Raw genomic sequence first — 17,621 nt, 5'->3', positions numbered from 1 at the left:
CTTGTAGTAAAGTGTTTAATAAAGTACAGTATCAGAAACAATAGTCTAATAGAAAAGCTGAAAAGGTGAATATCATATATATTGTACTTGTTACATTTTAGTGATAATTTAGGGAGTGAAGGATTTCTGAAGGATCCAGCAGGGATACAAACAACATAGAAACTGATTTTTGTCAATTTAGAACAAGAGATGTGCAGGTGTTGAAAATACCTTTCTCACCAGGAAAAAGGAAAGCACTGACAGCGTATGATTTACTAAGTATTTACTAAACACACTAGCAGCAGATGTCCAGTGCTAACGTGCTCCAAGTGTTCCCTTCAAAGTAATGACTGATCTGTGGTGCAGGTTGAAACTCACGTCACTTGGTTTGATTTTATTTAGTACAAGTCATAGCCTTTTAGAAATGCAGGGTGATTCATCAGGCTGGCTGTGTTTTTACCGTCTAGTTCTGAAAGGTATGATTTACCGATAGATGTTCATTTGATGTACCAGCAATGAAACCAGTGTTTGAAGCATTCAAATAACAAGTTTAATGGGCCTGGGCAGGATGGGAAGTGAATCTAGTTTGAAGAACGTAGCTGAGATTGCTCATCTATCCGTCAGAGGGCTTGCTCTGTTCTCAGCTAGTCATCAGGTTGGTCTAATTGGTCTGCGTATGTACCCCAAGTGATGTACAGCAGCAGGGTAAGCACAGAACAGGTCCAAGAACATGCATACTCTAAACTAGAATCAGGTCATACCCATTGTTTGGACTTTTTTTTTCTAAATGATATCATCTATGCTTTGTTGAAGCTACAAAATTTGCAAAACTGAGAGGTTAAAAAATACTGTACTAGCCTTTTTGTGGACACAAACTGTTCATAATCACAGGTCGCTAGCTGATGACATCTTTCCATTAATACCAGACTCCTGCATAGACTCCTGAGAGGCCAAAGTAAGAACCTAACTTCCAATGAAAATTAAAAATATTATTATACTACTCATTATATTGACAGGAGAAGAAAGTTTGCTTTTTTTTAAAAAGTAGACATTGGGGAAGGAAAGTTTGTCCTTTTTGTTTTTTAAGTGCAGATCCTAGATGACTACCACTTCTCCAACTGTAAAGGTCTATGGTTACTTATCTTTCTCCTGTTTTTTTTTCATAAAAGTACACTTTTCTAGTGTGATATTCACATAAGTAAGTCACAAGCTGTTGCAGAAAACAACTGAGATCTATAGGGACAAGAAGAAATTCTGTTATTTGGGAACATCAGCAAGTAACAATAATAAAAAGGATTAGAGGGTTAGATGAGAACAAATACACAAAGATTCAAAATAACAGGAATTCTTTTTTCCTAATGATTTTCTGCAGTGTTTCCAAGGGACTATTTTTCAAACAGGAAGGTTACATTGACTACATTTTTGGATACAGTTTTTATCTTAAAAAACCACCATTAGTGACTGATACTGCAATTCAATGATCCATATCAGGATGTCTATGAGCAGGCAGTGACGTACTTTTTGTATGCTAGAAAGCATTCATTGGCTTATGTATCATCAGTTTTCAAATAGATATGCTGTTACACCTCATTGCTATCACATTCATTTAATATTTGTTACCAGTAAGGTTCTGTTGATAATGTTCAGTTGATAATTTATGTTTTGCAGGGATTCCAAAGTTTACTTCAGTTGGCTAAGAAACATTGCTCAAATCTCCTCCTCTTCCTTAATCTCCAGCTGTGCTGAGAAAATAAGGAAGGAAACGATCTGCCCATTTAACATTTACAGAACTTGTGCTGTGCAGGCAGTGCCGTAAGTCAGCATCTCCCTTCGTTGGCAGGCAGATACCGACCTCTGCATCAGCTAACATTTTTTGACTATCAATCTCAGAAGTATCATGAGTTTTTTAAAAAAAATCAGAGCAGGGATAATCTCAATTATCTATGAAGAACCTGTAAGTAAAGAGAACTGGGCTTTCATGGAGTTCATTTAGACAGATGTCTGCTGCAGGGGATAAGTCTCAGGACTTACATCTTCTGGAACTCAGTTTAAAATTTACTTTTCTAAAAACTTCTTTACCTTTGATCTTGCTTCATGAGTTCTTCATACATAAAATTATCCATTCACTTAAATATAAAAGGTCTCATAAACCATTCTTCAAAAACTCTGTAAGTTGAGGAAGAAGAATGAGGGCGACATTTTTGTTTTCCTGTTTCATTCTTTAGGAGGTACCAAATTCTTGGCTAATGATAGCATGTATATGCCCAAAAAATAGTTTTCCAAAATAATACTGCTCAACACAGATCAGAAGTCGGGAAACACACCACAGCCTTGATATTCAGAGATGCTGAGATATGACAGGTTCTTTAAGTCTTTCTGAAAAGCAGGGCCCATGTTCCTAAGAACATCTCTAGTTGCAAACTCCCCTTCCCATGCAAAATGACTTGAATTGCTTTCCTTTTTTTTTTTTCTTTAAAGTAAGTAATGGCTATTTACACTTGTTATCAGGCTACTCACATCAGGAATTCAACTAATTATGCATGCACAATCATCAAATGGTGCACCAAAGAGAATATTTATACATGCTGAATGAAGCAACAATGGGGAGAATACGGCTCTGTAATATGAAAGGCAGTTGTAGTGTCAAAGACGTATCAGTTAGCTAAGGACACTATAGTCCAAGTTATAGAATACTACACAAAGAAATAAAAAAGGGTCAAGGAAAAAAAAGGAATTAGGATTTAAAAACAAGATTTCTGGGTATAAAATCATATTAAGATTAATGAAAACTTTAATAGGTAAATTATTTTCAAATATTTTATTTAGAGAACTATGAACTATTTTCTAATAATGCCCTTTACATAGTTGCATCTATAGAAAGCTAGTGGAGTGAGAGCAAGATGATGTAGCATTAAAATAACTTTTGATCAGAAATGATTGGTTTATCTACAAAAGTAAACCAAATAGAAATAATAAATTGAAGAGAACGTTACATAAATATTTATCCTGCCAACTAGAGATTCAGTGTCAGAATTTGGTGTTTAGGGTTGATTTGCGAGTGTAGGAAAATACAGTATGCAGTCAGTGTATGGAGCGCTATTGCTCTTCATTTCTGTCAGTTGAAAGTTGTCAGTACAATGTAAACAGAGCATTTCTAATGATATCCTCAAAATAACAGATCATAAGTCACTGAGCCGGGACTGGGGGAAGCTATACTAGTTTTCTACATGTTTGGCAGCCACTAGATTTTTACAGGCTGCCATATATGCGTTTAATTACATCAGCCTCTTCCTTGTCCAGGATGCCCTTGTCCACATAAGCATCAGCTTGCTGATCAATGAAATCTCTCAGCTTTGAAAGATCATAGTCTGAAAAATAAGAATTCATTTGCACAATGAGTCATTTCCATTATACTGCTTCACCTAAGAAACAATGTCATTGTAAAGTTTATCCAACAAATGCAATTTATCCAACATGGAGGGAATTCACTACAAGTGCAACCTGCGAAAACAATTGAAAAAAAACCAAAACACCCGCACGAAGACTTTTTACATGTCATGGTGCTTTTACTATTCAAGAGGAATAATCATCTCTGGCTCTTGATTGCTTGCTGGCAAATGCTAAAGTAAGAATATTTTCTGGTCCAGAGATTTGATGTTCTGATCTGCATGCATAAGCTGTTGTTAAAACCCTATTATTTTCACAACTGTCATTGATTCAAAAGAAAGTATTAAATTGACTGTTTCCTATTGGAATCCCAGTAAAATTCCCACTTACTACAAACACCTGTAGTGAAAATTCAAGAAAGCAACTTCCTGAAAATAAATCGAAATAATACAATTATTTACCTTGATACAGAACATAATATTCTGACATGAAAAATATTGCAGTGAGTAGTCTTTATGACAGTGTTAGTGTCAAAGTAGTCTTCGACAATCTTTTTATGTCAGTCTGCAATCCAGTGCTGAAAGACCCTTTCTCCGTTTCCAATAGATGGTTGCATCTATACAGCATGATTCACAGCATATACATTAAATAGACTTTTCCTATGATGGAAAACATCACTGTTTTCCATGAAAAGAATTCTACTTTCAAAAAACATAAAAAGGTAACCTATTGTGTAGTCATAACCCTGGCAACAGATCCAGTATATTCACACATAAACACAATACAGGTTTCAGTTACATAATTTACTGCATAATATGTAAAGCGTCATTTGTTAGAATCACAAGTTAGTAGTCTGGAAAACATCAATGTCTTGAGGGTTCATACTAATTTAAATGAATTGATATCTTTCACAAAAACAGATACATCCTGAATTTTTCAGTATAAATTTCTTATTTCACAGACAGAACCTTCAGAATATATTAATACTGATTTTGTAATGTACTCCCATGTGTATCACCATACAACAATAAGTGTGAAGGACCTTTCAAACTGTACATTCTTAACAAAATAGACAATAATGACTTTCTGTCTTTTTATGGTTCAGTGACCAAAATTGGATAGAAATAGACATTTAGAAGCAAATTACTGCTTGGGATCATTTTTATAACAGTATAAGGCAATTTCAAGTGAGTAATACAGAAAATTGATATTCAAAACTCCCCACTCCTGCAGAGGTGTCCTCTCCATGCCTGAGTTAATAGGAATTTTTCTGTTTGCTGTACTGAGGCCAGGATTTCACATCTGATCTGTTACCAGCATTACTTAAGAGAATGTAACCTGTTTGTCTCTCCATCCTATCTGAGTAATAGGGACAAATAGTGCCTAGCAATTGAATAATAAGGTTGTGAGATTTCATTCATGTTGACAGAATGAGAGTCTCCAGTGAAAAATACCACGGAATGGAAATGAATGGAACAACAAATACTAAATTAATATAATATCCACATTATTCACATTAAAATTCCTGAGCTTATTTTTCTTCTAGAATACTATTTACAACTCTAAGATCATTACGTGGAGATGTGAAGGTTTAATTAGTAAACATTCTGTATGAGATTACAGCCATTAAGATACTGTCCAATTCTGGCTAATTTGTGTATCTCATGGCAATTTAATTTGATTTTTTTCTAGAAATTGATAACTGTTAATTTCTAATACTTATTTACAACCTATTAATTTGGGCAAGTAATTAGAAAAAATCAGCGTTGGTTTATATTCACCACAACAGCTGCAGCATCGTGTGCACATTGAATACTGTGAAACTGCTACAGTAAATGAAATGAGGTCTTATTTGCATATTCAAACCAAGCCATTTGCCATTGCAATTAATTATAGAATTTACTTTCTTTCCTAAATGGCTACTGCTAGTATTATGAAACTAGAAACTACCTAAGTATTTTGTGAAAAATCCAAACATGCTATTTGCATGTATTAGTTAAATGACTCACGGTTATGTTTTCTGGAGTCTAAATGCAATAGAATACTCAGCAGCCGACGTCTACTGGTGGGAGTGATGTTAATTTACACAGGAGAGGAGCTGGTCTTAAAGAGCATTGGTTTCAAAGACCAAGCCAGGTCTGGGAGATACTAAGGACAGGCCCACAGAGCCTATATATTGTATATATACAACATAAACTTTGGACACAAAAGTCAATCAAGGCCAAAATCTAGGCTTTTGACATGTTTCTCTTTAAATGATCCAGACCACTCAAGTTTACTTGCCTCCTTAATAGGCGGCTGATATTTTTAAACTGGGGAAATGCATATTAACATTTCCAGGGTCATTAGTCATTGAATGAATAATAATTTCGACTGAAATTCATACAAAGTTAAGGATCTACAAACATTTGCCTGAAGAAAACCTAAACCTCTTCAAGTATATTCAGTGAGTAAAACAATCCATGAATAGGGGTGTGAAAGACTGGCCATTTTAATACACAAATTACTTTGTGAATCACTTTTCTGCTAGCTCCCGGGTGCTAGCTCAACGTGGAGAAATGATTGATGAGCACATCAATAACACCTAATCTTGTACTGAAGAAACACAGCGCAATGCATTCACGGTTAGATAAGCTTACCCTGACTGCACTTCCTTTAACATCATCCCAGGAGAACTGAATTAGCATTTTACAAAAATAAAAAGTATGAAAAGGCTCAATAAAGATAATGTATCAGAAGAGTAAGAACACTATTCTAATTTTGTCCTAACTTACACTTACTTTAAGGCTCATTTCCATTGCCAGAGGACAATAAAGATATTTTAGTGCAAATGAAAATCCATCTAAGCAGAAAGCGTACATCTTAATGCATTCACAGGCAGATAAATTGCTATTGATCTGCAGTCACAGCCATTTTCAGACTGCAGTAGTGCAGAGGAAAGGTTACTGTGAAGAGGAGTGAGGGGCTGCCCACTCAGTATGTGTGATACAGAGCAAGAATCACACATGACTGAGACCTAATTACTTTAATGAGTACACCGATAAACAGAAACATTTATTAGAATTGGCAGGAAAACTCTTGAGCAAATATGTATGTCTGTTGCTAACTGCCATCACTGCCATTGTGTGGAAACGATTTTAAGAGGGAAAAAATTTTTAAAAACGTCCTTCCTATTACAGACTTTCTATATAGGAAAATGAATGTGTTGGGCTGTAGGCATGCACTCATCTCTGAAATGAAATTCATATACACTTCAACTCACAGAGGGGGTGGCTAGATTACCCAGGGCTAATCTCATCTCAGATGCCCCTCTGCTTGGCTGGTGCAAGAAGAATCCTTCTCACCAGGCACCAGTCATATCCCAGGAACGGATCCCTTGGCTAGGAACCTTCACTTACAGAGCGGGTGACAGCAGAAGACCCAGCAATGGCAGAGAGAAGGGATAGGAGGCTGGTTTTATGTAAGATCTTGAGGGAAAACATGATGTGGATAAATAAAGATCTGTGAAAAATAAGATAGAAATCCTGCTGCTGTTAGCTCCCTCCCTCCAGCTCTCATACAGCCCTGCCTCCGAGGAACAGTCAAACGGAGGGGCAGCTGGTGAGCATACCCTGTGCAGCTGCTTCAGTCACTGCTCTCCTACACAGCTTTGCGTGTGAGAGCTATAAGTCATTAGAGTTGACTTGGGCTGTAATCCAATATATTACAGTGCTGGTGACGTAAGTTTGTATCTTACCTATTTATGGTTATGAAACAAAACTCCTTGCTATTTGTGATGGCATGCACAGGGCTAGCCAGATGCACTGAGCTTTTCTAGACACATCCAGACATTTAAAATACATTTACCTCGTGCATAAAATCATAATTAAAAGATATGTTGAACTAAGAAATGAAGCACTAGACAAAACTGATGTACTGTTACCTGGTGACATGCAGACCACCGTGACTATCTGGACAGCACATGACTAACTTCTAGCTGGTTAGTCCTGTGTGTTTTGTGGCCATCGGCTGTTTGAGACAGTTTACATGAATTTGCCTTAGTTTACTATTTTCATTCACTGATTTAAACTTTACATGACCTGTATTATTTAATTCTAACATCACTGATTATCACTATAACCTGGACAAGCACAGTTTCACATTACTATTATTTAACTTGTAACATAATGCTAAGTTATACGACACAATTTAAATTACATGCTTGGTAATATATATGGTGCCCTCCCCAATGTCAAGGCTTTTTACTTCATACCTTCTTTGTTACCTTGTTTGTTGTGTTTTTTTAGCCATTCTATGTTCTTCCTGATTGCTTCCAAATATGCCTCAGCTTTCCCTAGAGGAAAGGATGAGAGAGAAATCAGGCACTTTCATCAATGATTGATGCAGCTTGCTTAACTGAGTGCAGTTGGTCACAGCGAAGGCAGATTAAAACTATTCTTAGTTTCTGTTTAAAAGCTGAGTCCTGTCAACTTTAGTCAGGCAAAATTCCCACAGATGGCTAGCAGGTTTTGTCTGTGCAAGATTAGTCATCCACAAACTTAGGATCACGGCTTTTTTGATCTGCATACGTAACTTCCGGTGGTATCCAGATACTGGATATGTGGATTAAAGGCAACCTTAGCTTTTTGATCATAATAATTGTTCAGCAAAGATGAAGCTGTTAAGACAACAAGGAATGACTTAAATAAGACTGAGAGCTTTGAGTATCTCATATACAAAGTGTCAGAAAATTCCTCGATTCAGTAGTACTAACAGCATACAGCAAATCTAAGATTGTGGTATTTTGGAAAGACAAGCTGAAATATAGCTACTTACATTTACTGAGAAAAAGGATGTATTAAAATTACCATGATAATTCCTTGTTATAGCTGAAATTTTAAAGTGATGGCTATTTTTGGACCAGAAAGCACACAGGACAGAATTAGTTCAAGGATTACCTAATAAGGCCCCTAAGGAAATATTCCAGCTAATGGATTTTGAATTCTTAACTTGGCTGGAGCTTTATTGCTGTAATGTTCTTACATTTGTCAGAAAAAAAAACCTCAGTGTGATTAGCATGTAGAAGGCTACTACTGCCAACTACGCATGTCTGGTCCCATTAGTAAGTGTATACAATTTTAGATAGACTGTAATTTTTGAGCTGGGAGTGCAGAGTTAGCTTTATAGTAAGTTACTCTGTGAAAGAGCAAAGGGCATTGCGTGATGAGACAAAGAACTAAATACTGATCCAATTTAAATTTCTAAAAGCTGTTGGGCTGAACATTTTTCTGCAGGTAAAGGAAAATAACCTGAACCAAACTGAACAGACAAATCTTCAATAGACAAGCAAAATACGTTATTTATCACTTCCCACAGGTATTGAGACAATTTTTCTTTACTGTGAAATTAGACAGCCATGTTGAGCTATTTTCCTCTTCTATGCTCAAATAACCATTGCTGGAAAAAATGCCACCTTCTATCTGTGAGTGACTAATAGTTTATACGCCTGCACTGCCCGCAGGACTGAACCGGGTGACCAATGAACTACAATCTACTGTAGCCTTGATTACTGCAATTCATTATCAAGCATTTTGCAGTAAAATACATGCATCCAAAAAAGTATGAGCATAAAACAGCATCAGTGCAAAACAGATTATAAGCAATTTTTTTAAACCAACTGAATAGAGAACATAGATGCTTATGCTGAATCCTTAGCAATAAGAACCCACTGAAAGGTTTCTGCCCCAACAAACATCCTCCTTCAAAAGTTCAGCATTCATTACCTGACAAATCTCCCGTCTATGCATTACTTCTAATGAAAGTCCATCAAGTCTAGTCAATAAATTGCTGATGAAGAAGGAGTTTTTTGTGTGCAGGAGGGAGAACTTACTCTGGAGACACAGCTAGACTATGGAACTCACTCTATCAAAAGACATGGCTGAGCCTGAAGCACTATACTGTAACCGTCCCTTGCTAAACTAATTTCTCCAACTTTCCTTCCCCTCAGTAAGTTCTTCATCCACACACAGACCTAGAATGAACCCACTCTTGTCCTATAAGTTTACACACTAACCACTTCTACTTCTAAGATTTACTTCTAGTAGAAGCTGAGAGAGACAAAAAGTTGTATTTAAATATTTGAGAGCTGTGCTGGACACCAAAGAAATGCTTGGTTATCAAGATTAGCTAAAAGTGTAGCAGTGCTTGCCTTTGGTCTTCGGGACACAGGCTCCAATGTATAGTGTAAGGAGGCACACTGTCCTCTGCAGGTTTGTTTTGAGGTACAGCAGCTGATTTGCACCCTGGGTACAGAGGGACTTCAGCTAGTACAGTCTAATGTAGCATGGCACGTGGCATTATGTCTCACGCTGAAGTAACTAGGATAATAAAAGTACTACTGTGCTAAGTTGGCTTATTGAGACACTAACCTACTGTAATAGGTTTTCAAAGTTATGTAGAACAGGTTAATTGCTGATGACCCTTAACCTGTGGCAGTGAGTAATGCAAATCATTTCACTTTGCAGAACTTTTCAGTACCTTTCAGTACCAGCTTGTTGTAACACAAACTAGAGAAATCAATGGGCTCACCCAGAATATTGAATATCCTGATGATCTGATTTCACTGAAAAGCCACAGATGCAAAGCAGCAAAATCTCTCTGCACTACTGTGTCAAAATGCATTTCGTATTGCTCTCAAAAGGGGCTATGAATTCTGTGAAAGATTATGGCCTTACTCAGCAAGGGATATAGTTTCATATATTTAAAGGTAAGCAAATAAGTACACTTCCGAATCAAGCTGTCGTGTGCTGACTTGCAGTAACTATAAACTGAAGATATTTACGCTAACACAACGGAAAAACAATTCCAAAGATAGGAAAAGATTCCAATCACTTGGAGCGTACATATGTAGCAAAAGTAACAGCTATTTTGTACCTCTGGGCTCTTCACTGTTCCCTGCTGCATTTTGTTCTTCATTTTTTGTAGAATCCTTTGAGATTTCATATTCCTTTTCCATTTTAGCTGCTTCTTCCTTCGTACTGTCTGCTTCTTCACTACTCTTGTCTAAAGAAATAACAATAAGAGCAATTTTGTATCAAATGTACCAAAAGCACTTCTAAATCACGTCAATATGATCTTTAGGAAGTAAAACATTTTGACTGATGATTGAGGAAGAACCTCACTGGAATCTGGCTTAAAGTGGTTTCTAAAGGTCATCTCTACCCCAGATCTTTGGAAACAGGAATGCCTGTTTCTGCTCTTATAAACAGTAGCTGAATACAGGTGACTAAAATGTAATAATACGTAGTTCATAAAGGCACATTCCTTTGTGCAGAGAAAAATGATAGGAAATTTGCATTCACTAGATCCAAAGTTGACAAAGAACAATTTTTTTATTATTTAAGTCTTAAAAAGCATTGATACAGTTTGCTTTTGTATATGTGTAATGTCTGGACTCCACTGAAGAAAAGGACAGTAAATATACTTCTCAAAGTAAAAATTCTGTGTGTTTAGACATCCAAGCTGTAACTACAAGTCCTTGAGTTTCTGTAACTAGCAGTCTGGCTTCAAAAGCAATTTGCATGCTTTTAACTGAATAGGTTAAAAAATGTGTTATTCCAGGAGAGAAAATGGTAGAATAAGTACCTGCTGGTAGCTTTGTTCTGGTTTTAGTGGAAGGGTTCTCAAGCTTCTTCTTTGTCTGCTCAGCTATCATTGTATCTAAGTTTTCTAGAAATCAAGGCAAAACAAAACCGAACCACAGTTATTCTTAAACAGATATGATGCAGAATCTGTACTATATTCTCTGCAACACCAGTTTGAAATCTAAAAGAACAGTCTTCATCCTTGCCTCCGAAGAATTAATGCATAGCCAACACTAAAAGAACAAACAAATAGCTATATGGAACTTTGATCAGTCTTATTAAAAAAAATGAACAACTAAATAATGACAATAGGTGTACCAAACACAGCCAATATTCATAAAGGCAGTAAATGTGTCCATATATATTCTAATTATTTAAGTCACGTAAGTCGCAAAATATAGATAACTATCTGTAGCAATTTATTCTGATGAAAGCCATGAAAGGGTTTAATTAACTTCACAAAGTATACAAGACTATGAAATATGTGCTTTGTCCTGATGGGAAAATATTATCCCAAACTGCTTATCTGTCTGGATTTTATATGGTTTCATTGGAAAAGAAGTCCAATAAAAGGTTGTAAATTATATTTAGATGAAATAAATATGTAAATTGAACTGATTAAAACAAATATTTTTTAAAGTTGCTGATGTCAACCATTTACTTGAAAACCCAGTAGACAGCTGTGGCCACGTGTACAGCTCTAGAAGTCTAGAAAATGTTTTCCTATGCAAATTTCAGGGCTGAACTCATCTAAGTTGAAAGAAAAAGCACCTTTTCATCAAGATGGACATTTCAGATATAAACATTGCATGCTTATGTGGGGAAAAAAACAACACTTAATAGATATTCACAAATACAGATCATCATACAATCTGCCATATTTCCTCAGTTATATTATGGACATGGTGTAGCATTTTCTTTCCCTTTATCAGCTTTTTTTAAAGGTTCAGTTAAACATGGACCCAAAAGTTGATAGATGTCAGCTAGTTGGTGGGGTATTTTTGAGAGACTTCGTTTTGAATTTTCAATATTCCCTTTATATAAACAGCTAAAATATTTAGTATGAGATGTGGTAATGGGCAGAATAGATATTATAGGGCTAGTAAATATTTTAGATCATATCTTCTGTGTAAGGCCAACATTTTATCCATCAGCCAGGAGCATCTTTTTCCATCAGAAAGATACTCAGCACTGAAACCTAAAGATTAGTTTTTCAGTAAGCACATTTCTCTTCATGGCAGATCACCATAAGCAATTCTGCCTGCCATCTGATGAGAAATCACATAATCCTGTCTCCCTGAGTCCTCTATATTTTGTTATTTACAAAAAATTAAAATGTAAGCCGTTTTTGTCGGCACCCTGCCTGATTGCACCCTGTCAATTCTACACCACATTAGGGTTTTTTTGTGAAAACGGTTTTCATTTGGTGCATATCCTTTTAATGTGACTTCTGACCTTGCCATATGCCCTAAACTAAACACGTCTGGGCTGGGTTACTAAGCTGGATCAGGCATACTGATGAAGAAAAAAACAAGCTAGAATTATAGTGATAGTATTGATGCCTCACTAATTGCTTGATCCAAAGCTTATTGAAAGGACCGTAAACATTCCTTTCAGCTGAGTTTAAGATACTATTTTTTATCCTGAATCAGCACCATACTAGTATTCCAGCAGGAATATATGGATTTCTCTGTTGCAAGAGGCACAGTTTTTAGGATAAGATTATACAGCTAAGAACTTAAAAACCCTTTGTAAATTCAAGTGAATAGATTATTCTCCTTCACTAATTCATGCAAATGCAAAAATGTCGCTGATTTTAGACCTTAATCCAGCAAAATCTATTCAATTAGGCTTAATTTCAAGTGTAAACATAGTATTTTAAAATAAATAGGAGTATTTAAATGTTTAAAATGCCACACATATGTAAGTGCATTGATTCATAAGTGCCTTTCATGTTCTGTCTTAAAAGTGTCTGCATTTAGGCACTGCTGCAATAAGCTTGTATTAGCAGAAGACAAAAAGACTCCACCACAAGACGGATTTATAACCCGATTAGACATCTTTAGATTTAAATGTCTGCATACTGATAATATTTCCAAATGTTTTTGTTACGTTGATAGACTGTAGTGTTTAAAAATTGTACATATATCCACATACAGCATGTGCTACTGAAGGCAATAGGATTTATACTCCTCCATTATTCAGTTACTTCTATAAATCCCATCAGGAATTCTACAGTTTTTCTGAGTCTTTCTATTTGGCTAACAATTTCATTTGAGTTCAATATATGAGTAATAAACAATATTTATTACTACTTTGTCAAGTACAGTAACATGGTAATATGCATTGTTTTCCAGCCATATGCATTGAACAGCCACATCTGTATATGAAGTATAATATGCCAATGTTGACCACTAATGAGCCAAGCTTTGCCACTAAAGCCAGACTGAATATGATAACAACTATATTCCGTTTTCAAAGCTTTATTTTGTCAGCAAAGATATGGACAAGTTTATATGACAGGCCTTTTAACAAGGACTACGTTTTGCAGGAGAAATATTGAAGCTATCTTGCTAGCTGGATGGCACATCAACATGAATCTCAAGATTTCATAAGCAGCTGTATTTTCCGTGTGACAGAGAGGAGTTAACTATGTAAGGCTGTTCATGTTTGTGAGGATTATCTGGTGTACCTACATATATATCATAAAGAGAATGTTACCAGAGAATCCCAATTCTTCTGGAACAGGATTTATTGCCCTTTTTTCCTCTTCAGAGTTAACATCTTTCTTTAACAGCTGGTATTGTTTCAAAACATGTTTGTACTTGTCATATGTGGCTAGGCCAGGGCTGAACAATGTTTGCTCTGAGTTACTCTGATGGAGTGAGTCATCTTCTCAACTGAGATGTGCCTGGCCAGCAGCTAAGCAACTGCATGTCGTATTTGGAGGTCTAACAAGAACTGATTACTTTTCCGGTGTCGTTTCCCTAGCAACGTAATTTTTACAGAGGAAGAGTTCAGAAAGGTACTGACCTTTCCACAGAGCTGGCCGCTTATTTGAAATGGCACTAATTAAAACAACAGAACAATAACTACTGAGCTAATGGAAGTGACCTACGTTGGTAAAATAGGTCACTCCTCTGGCGACCGGCTTTCCGCGGAGCAGTATAATCTCATCACTTGAACCAGACATCAGGAGTCAGAAGATCTGGTTTCTGCCTTGTCTCACTTTCTAACTTGCTCTTTGATCTGGGATGACTCACTGAAGCATTCATGCTGCAGGAGGGCTCCTATTTTCAGTAGGCATTCTAAGATGCCCTAGGCCCAGTTTCTACAGGCGCTACACACTGATAGATCCTATTAATTGCATCTGAAAATGCAAATTCCCAGCAGTTTTGAAACTCTGAAATCCTTCCAGTTGGGCATTCAAAATCTGAATTGCAGAAAAGCAGAATGCTTATCTTTACTCTGGGAGAATGCACTGCGGTAACACCCTTTAAATCCATGGGAAAAGATATTATGTGAAAAAATATTACGAATTAAATTACTTTGTTCTTATTAGAGAGGCAGAAACTAATGTACTCATCCCAGTATTTAACAGAATTGGTAATGGAAGCCTGAAATGGACCCTTCTCTATAGATAGACAGATTCATGGTGTTTTCCGGACCTTTGCAAATTTTCCTGCAAAGGGTTTTTTCATCTGCGTAATTGTCTTGCACCCAGGAGGCAGTTTCACATTCTATCCTTGTCAAATTGACTGAAGCTGAGATTTCATGTCATTAAACTTCCGCAGAAAGACCTGCTTTGCTGTTCTGTTTTCATACAGCATAGAAAGGCTGTGTTTATTAAAGGAGAAAAAGGGATGATCAGGGTACCTGAAATCAATCTTAACGATAGCTAAAAGATGAGTTTACTTAATGAGTTCATACACTACAGCAGCTTCAGCCAGAAAGCTTTGTGCTGGTGACTGCTTGTATGAGATGCACATATTCAGGTATTAAAAAAGCACAGTTCTCCCAGGGCTCTTCTGTTTCCTGCAGCAGATGATCTTTAAGAGCTTGCAAGGCCTTTTTCCACCTGTGACAAAACTCAGGACATCTCAGCATTTGCTTGTGACTATTCTGTGGGGAATAGCGTACCTGATTAATTCTTTGGCCAAATCCTCCTTTTAGCTTACATGAGTGCAGGTCCAAGAACTGTCAATATCCATTGGATTTTCACCAATGTAGCCAAAAGCAGAGTTTGACCTTTAGTCAGCTCATATGTGTATCATGCATGTGTCACATCATAAACTGCTTAAACTGTGACGGACAAGAGAAATCCCTCCATTGTGGAATTACAGATGGGTCTCAGCCTTGCAAATCTCCTGTTCCTTTCCAACTCCCTGCCTTACATGTCAAGATACGGCATTTTCTTTTTGAAACTCCGTTTGACTGATTTGTCATGACGGTGTGTCTGAAGCCTAATGCTGCCATGAGGAATGCCAGGTGACAAACCCCAGGTAGTGGCATAACTTGAAAATGGATTACAGGCAAGACGTTCAGAGTGATCTGAAATAAAGCAGCAGCAGTATCACTTGGCAATCAGATTAAAAGCAACTCAAAAAGTAAAACACAATCAAATAGATGTGTTTTGAGGTGAACAAAGCTCTGACCAAGTCTCCTTTATTGTCCTTATTAAATTACCTACCTCATGGACTATTTCTCAGATTTAGCCTTTCAATATTCTACAGGCATTTCCTTTGCATTACTCCAGGTCTCCTAGAGCTGTGTGGTGCAGACCTTTCCTAATCCTTTCCCATCCTGAGGCTGCTACATGGCCTGTGCACACATTTTAAGTATTTTGATAGCATGCATTTTATAAGCACGACAGTTTGGGACTGAAGCAGCACACAGCCGCCTCTACTGCAGGAGTGGGATGGAGCTTAGTTTTGAAAGTTCAGTGACACCCTGTTTACCCCGCACCCACATCATCATCTCAAATCATAACTTATGGTCTCAGTGCTCAGCTGTCAACAGAGATACGGAATTCAGAAAGTAATTTTTTTTATGCATCTATTAAATACAGTGAGAAAAAAATAAAAGCATTCCCCTCCCTTCTTTAGAAACACAAACCACTTGGTAGGATGCAAAACCTAGATTTTCAGGAACTAAGCAATATACTTGTCAAAAAAGACATTACGAGGAGATGGAGATTTCTTACAGAGTATCCAGTTGGGAAAGCATAGAGGAGGCATTGAAGAGAAATGGAAGAGGAGGCAATATATTTGCAAGAAATAGCTGCAAATTTAAAGGGTAGATAGTGATAAGGAAAGGAACGAACTGTAATATATTCGTTTGGGTTCTTGTACACATGATTTGATAGTCATGTAATGTGGTGGGAAAAAGAATTAGTAATACTAAAACTACTGGATCTCTCCCAAAAAGATATCTGAGAAAATTTAGATCCTATGGATACTGGAGATACTATGCTCTCACACATATTGTCACGCTCAGGTGATGTCCATTTTACTGTAATGTGTAGTGGTTCTGCTTTTTAAGAACTGTGAGGTTAGCTGTCATAGACTTTTCACACCATAGCTACCCATTTTTTTTCTATGCAGTAAGAGTCTGAATGGGGGAAAATAGGAGATAAGATCTAAGCAGTGGGGGCAAAAAAACATTCATGTGTTTGTGCAAATGCAGAAGTAGCATGGGACAGAGATAGATGAGGCATGGGATGAGGCTACAGAAAGAAAAGCTATAAAGTTGCAGTGGGGTCTGTGATCAACGTACTGCCTACATTCCAGTCTTGTCTAGGACCTTTGCACACTCTCTGTCCCCACATTCTTTTATCTTATCTCCATGCAAATTCATCTCGGGTTTAACTATTCACATATACTTTACACCATCACTGCTGCTCCTCAGTATTTGGCCCACTGCCCCCATCTGAGGTGCCCCTGTTTTCTGCTTTTCAGATCTCTGAGAGTCCTTGATCTTCCTAAGAACAGTACAGTATACTGGCATCTGTGTCACCTTAGTTCATCAGAAACAAAATAAACAGCAGAGAAAAGAGAGCTGCCTGAAATTAAATAACTCCCACTGTCAGCTGTATGCATCAGTCATATGATAAAGTAATACTGGGCAAGGAAAATCACCGAAGGGAAATTCGGTTAAAGAAAATTGGTTAAAGATTTTAATGCTTATGAAGAAAACCTACAGTAGCAACAAAAAGCCCTTTGAAAAAAAGGACATTAAAAAAGAAAAAGAAGGTATTATGCATGAACAGTTCCCTGAATGAAATACTGTCAGTGCCTTTCATCTCCCAGGTCAAAATGAAGGAAAGAACAAAAGGTCCACACGACACTGTCCTTTTATCACTTGCAGCCCCTGGCAGTGTTTAGCCACACCTTCCCTCACCCCTTTCAAATCACACAGTCTGCATCAGGGAGCATCTGCTTCCGGAGACAGTGAGTAGGGGAAAGATGATGCCAGTCTGTGCTGTGATCTGCTCTTTGCCTCACACTCTTGGCTCTCCGCCTGTTCTTGCCTAACTAAACAAATATCGGGATCAGACCTTTGGCCTGCAGCATCTGTGCTGATGAGAACCTCAGGGATTAGTCACAGTACTCAAACAAGTCCTCCTCTCCCAAG

General features: G+C 37.1%; 1 protein-coding gene across 4 annotated transcripts in view; it reads right to left on the bottom strand.

The window, feature by feature from the left end:
• SCG3 (secretogranin III) overlaps positions 1 to 17,621 on the bottom strand; it is a 34,915-nt gene continuing 17,294 nt past the window's right edge. For 2 of the 4 annotated variants that reach the window (XM_075160075.1, XM_075160073.1), the window contains exons 9-12: positions 10,990 to 11,073; positions 10,279 to 10,407; positions 7,619 to 7,699; positions 4 to 3,347 (exon numbers count right to left, since the gene is read on the bottom strand). In XM_075160075.1, the coding sequence (XP_075016176.1) occupies positions 3,229 to 3,347; positions 7,619 to 7,699; positions 10,279 to 10,407; positions 10,990 to 11,073 (413 nt within the window). In that variant the 3' untranslated portion in view covers positions 4 to 3,228. Of the gene's footprint in view, positions 3,348 to 7,618; positions 7,700 to 10,278; positions 10,408 to 10,989; positions 11,074 to 17,621 lie in introns of all 4 variants that reach the window. The other 2 variants (XM_075160076.1, XM_075160074.1) reach the window with 2 other exon arrangements.

The sequence above is a fragment of the Calonectris borealis genome, chromosome 11, assembly GCF_964195595.1.
Source record: "Calonectris borealis chromosome 11, bCalBor7.hap1.2, whole genome shotgun sequence".
Taxonomy (NCBI): Eukaryota; Metazoa; Chordata; class Aves; order Procellariiformes; family Procellariidae; genus Calonectris; species Calonectris borealis.
Note: the sequence above shows the minus strand (reverse complement) of the source record. Positions and strands in the feature narration are given on the sequence as shown.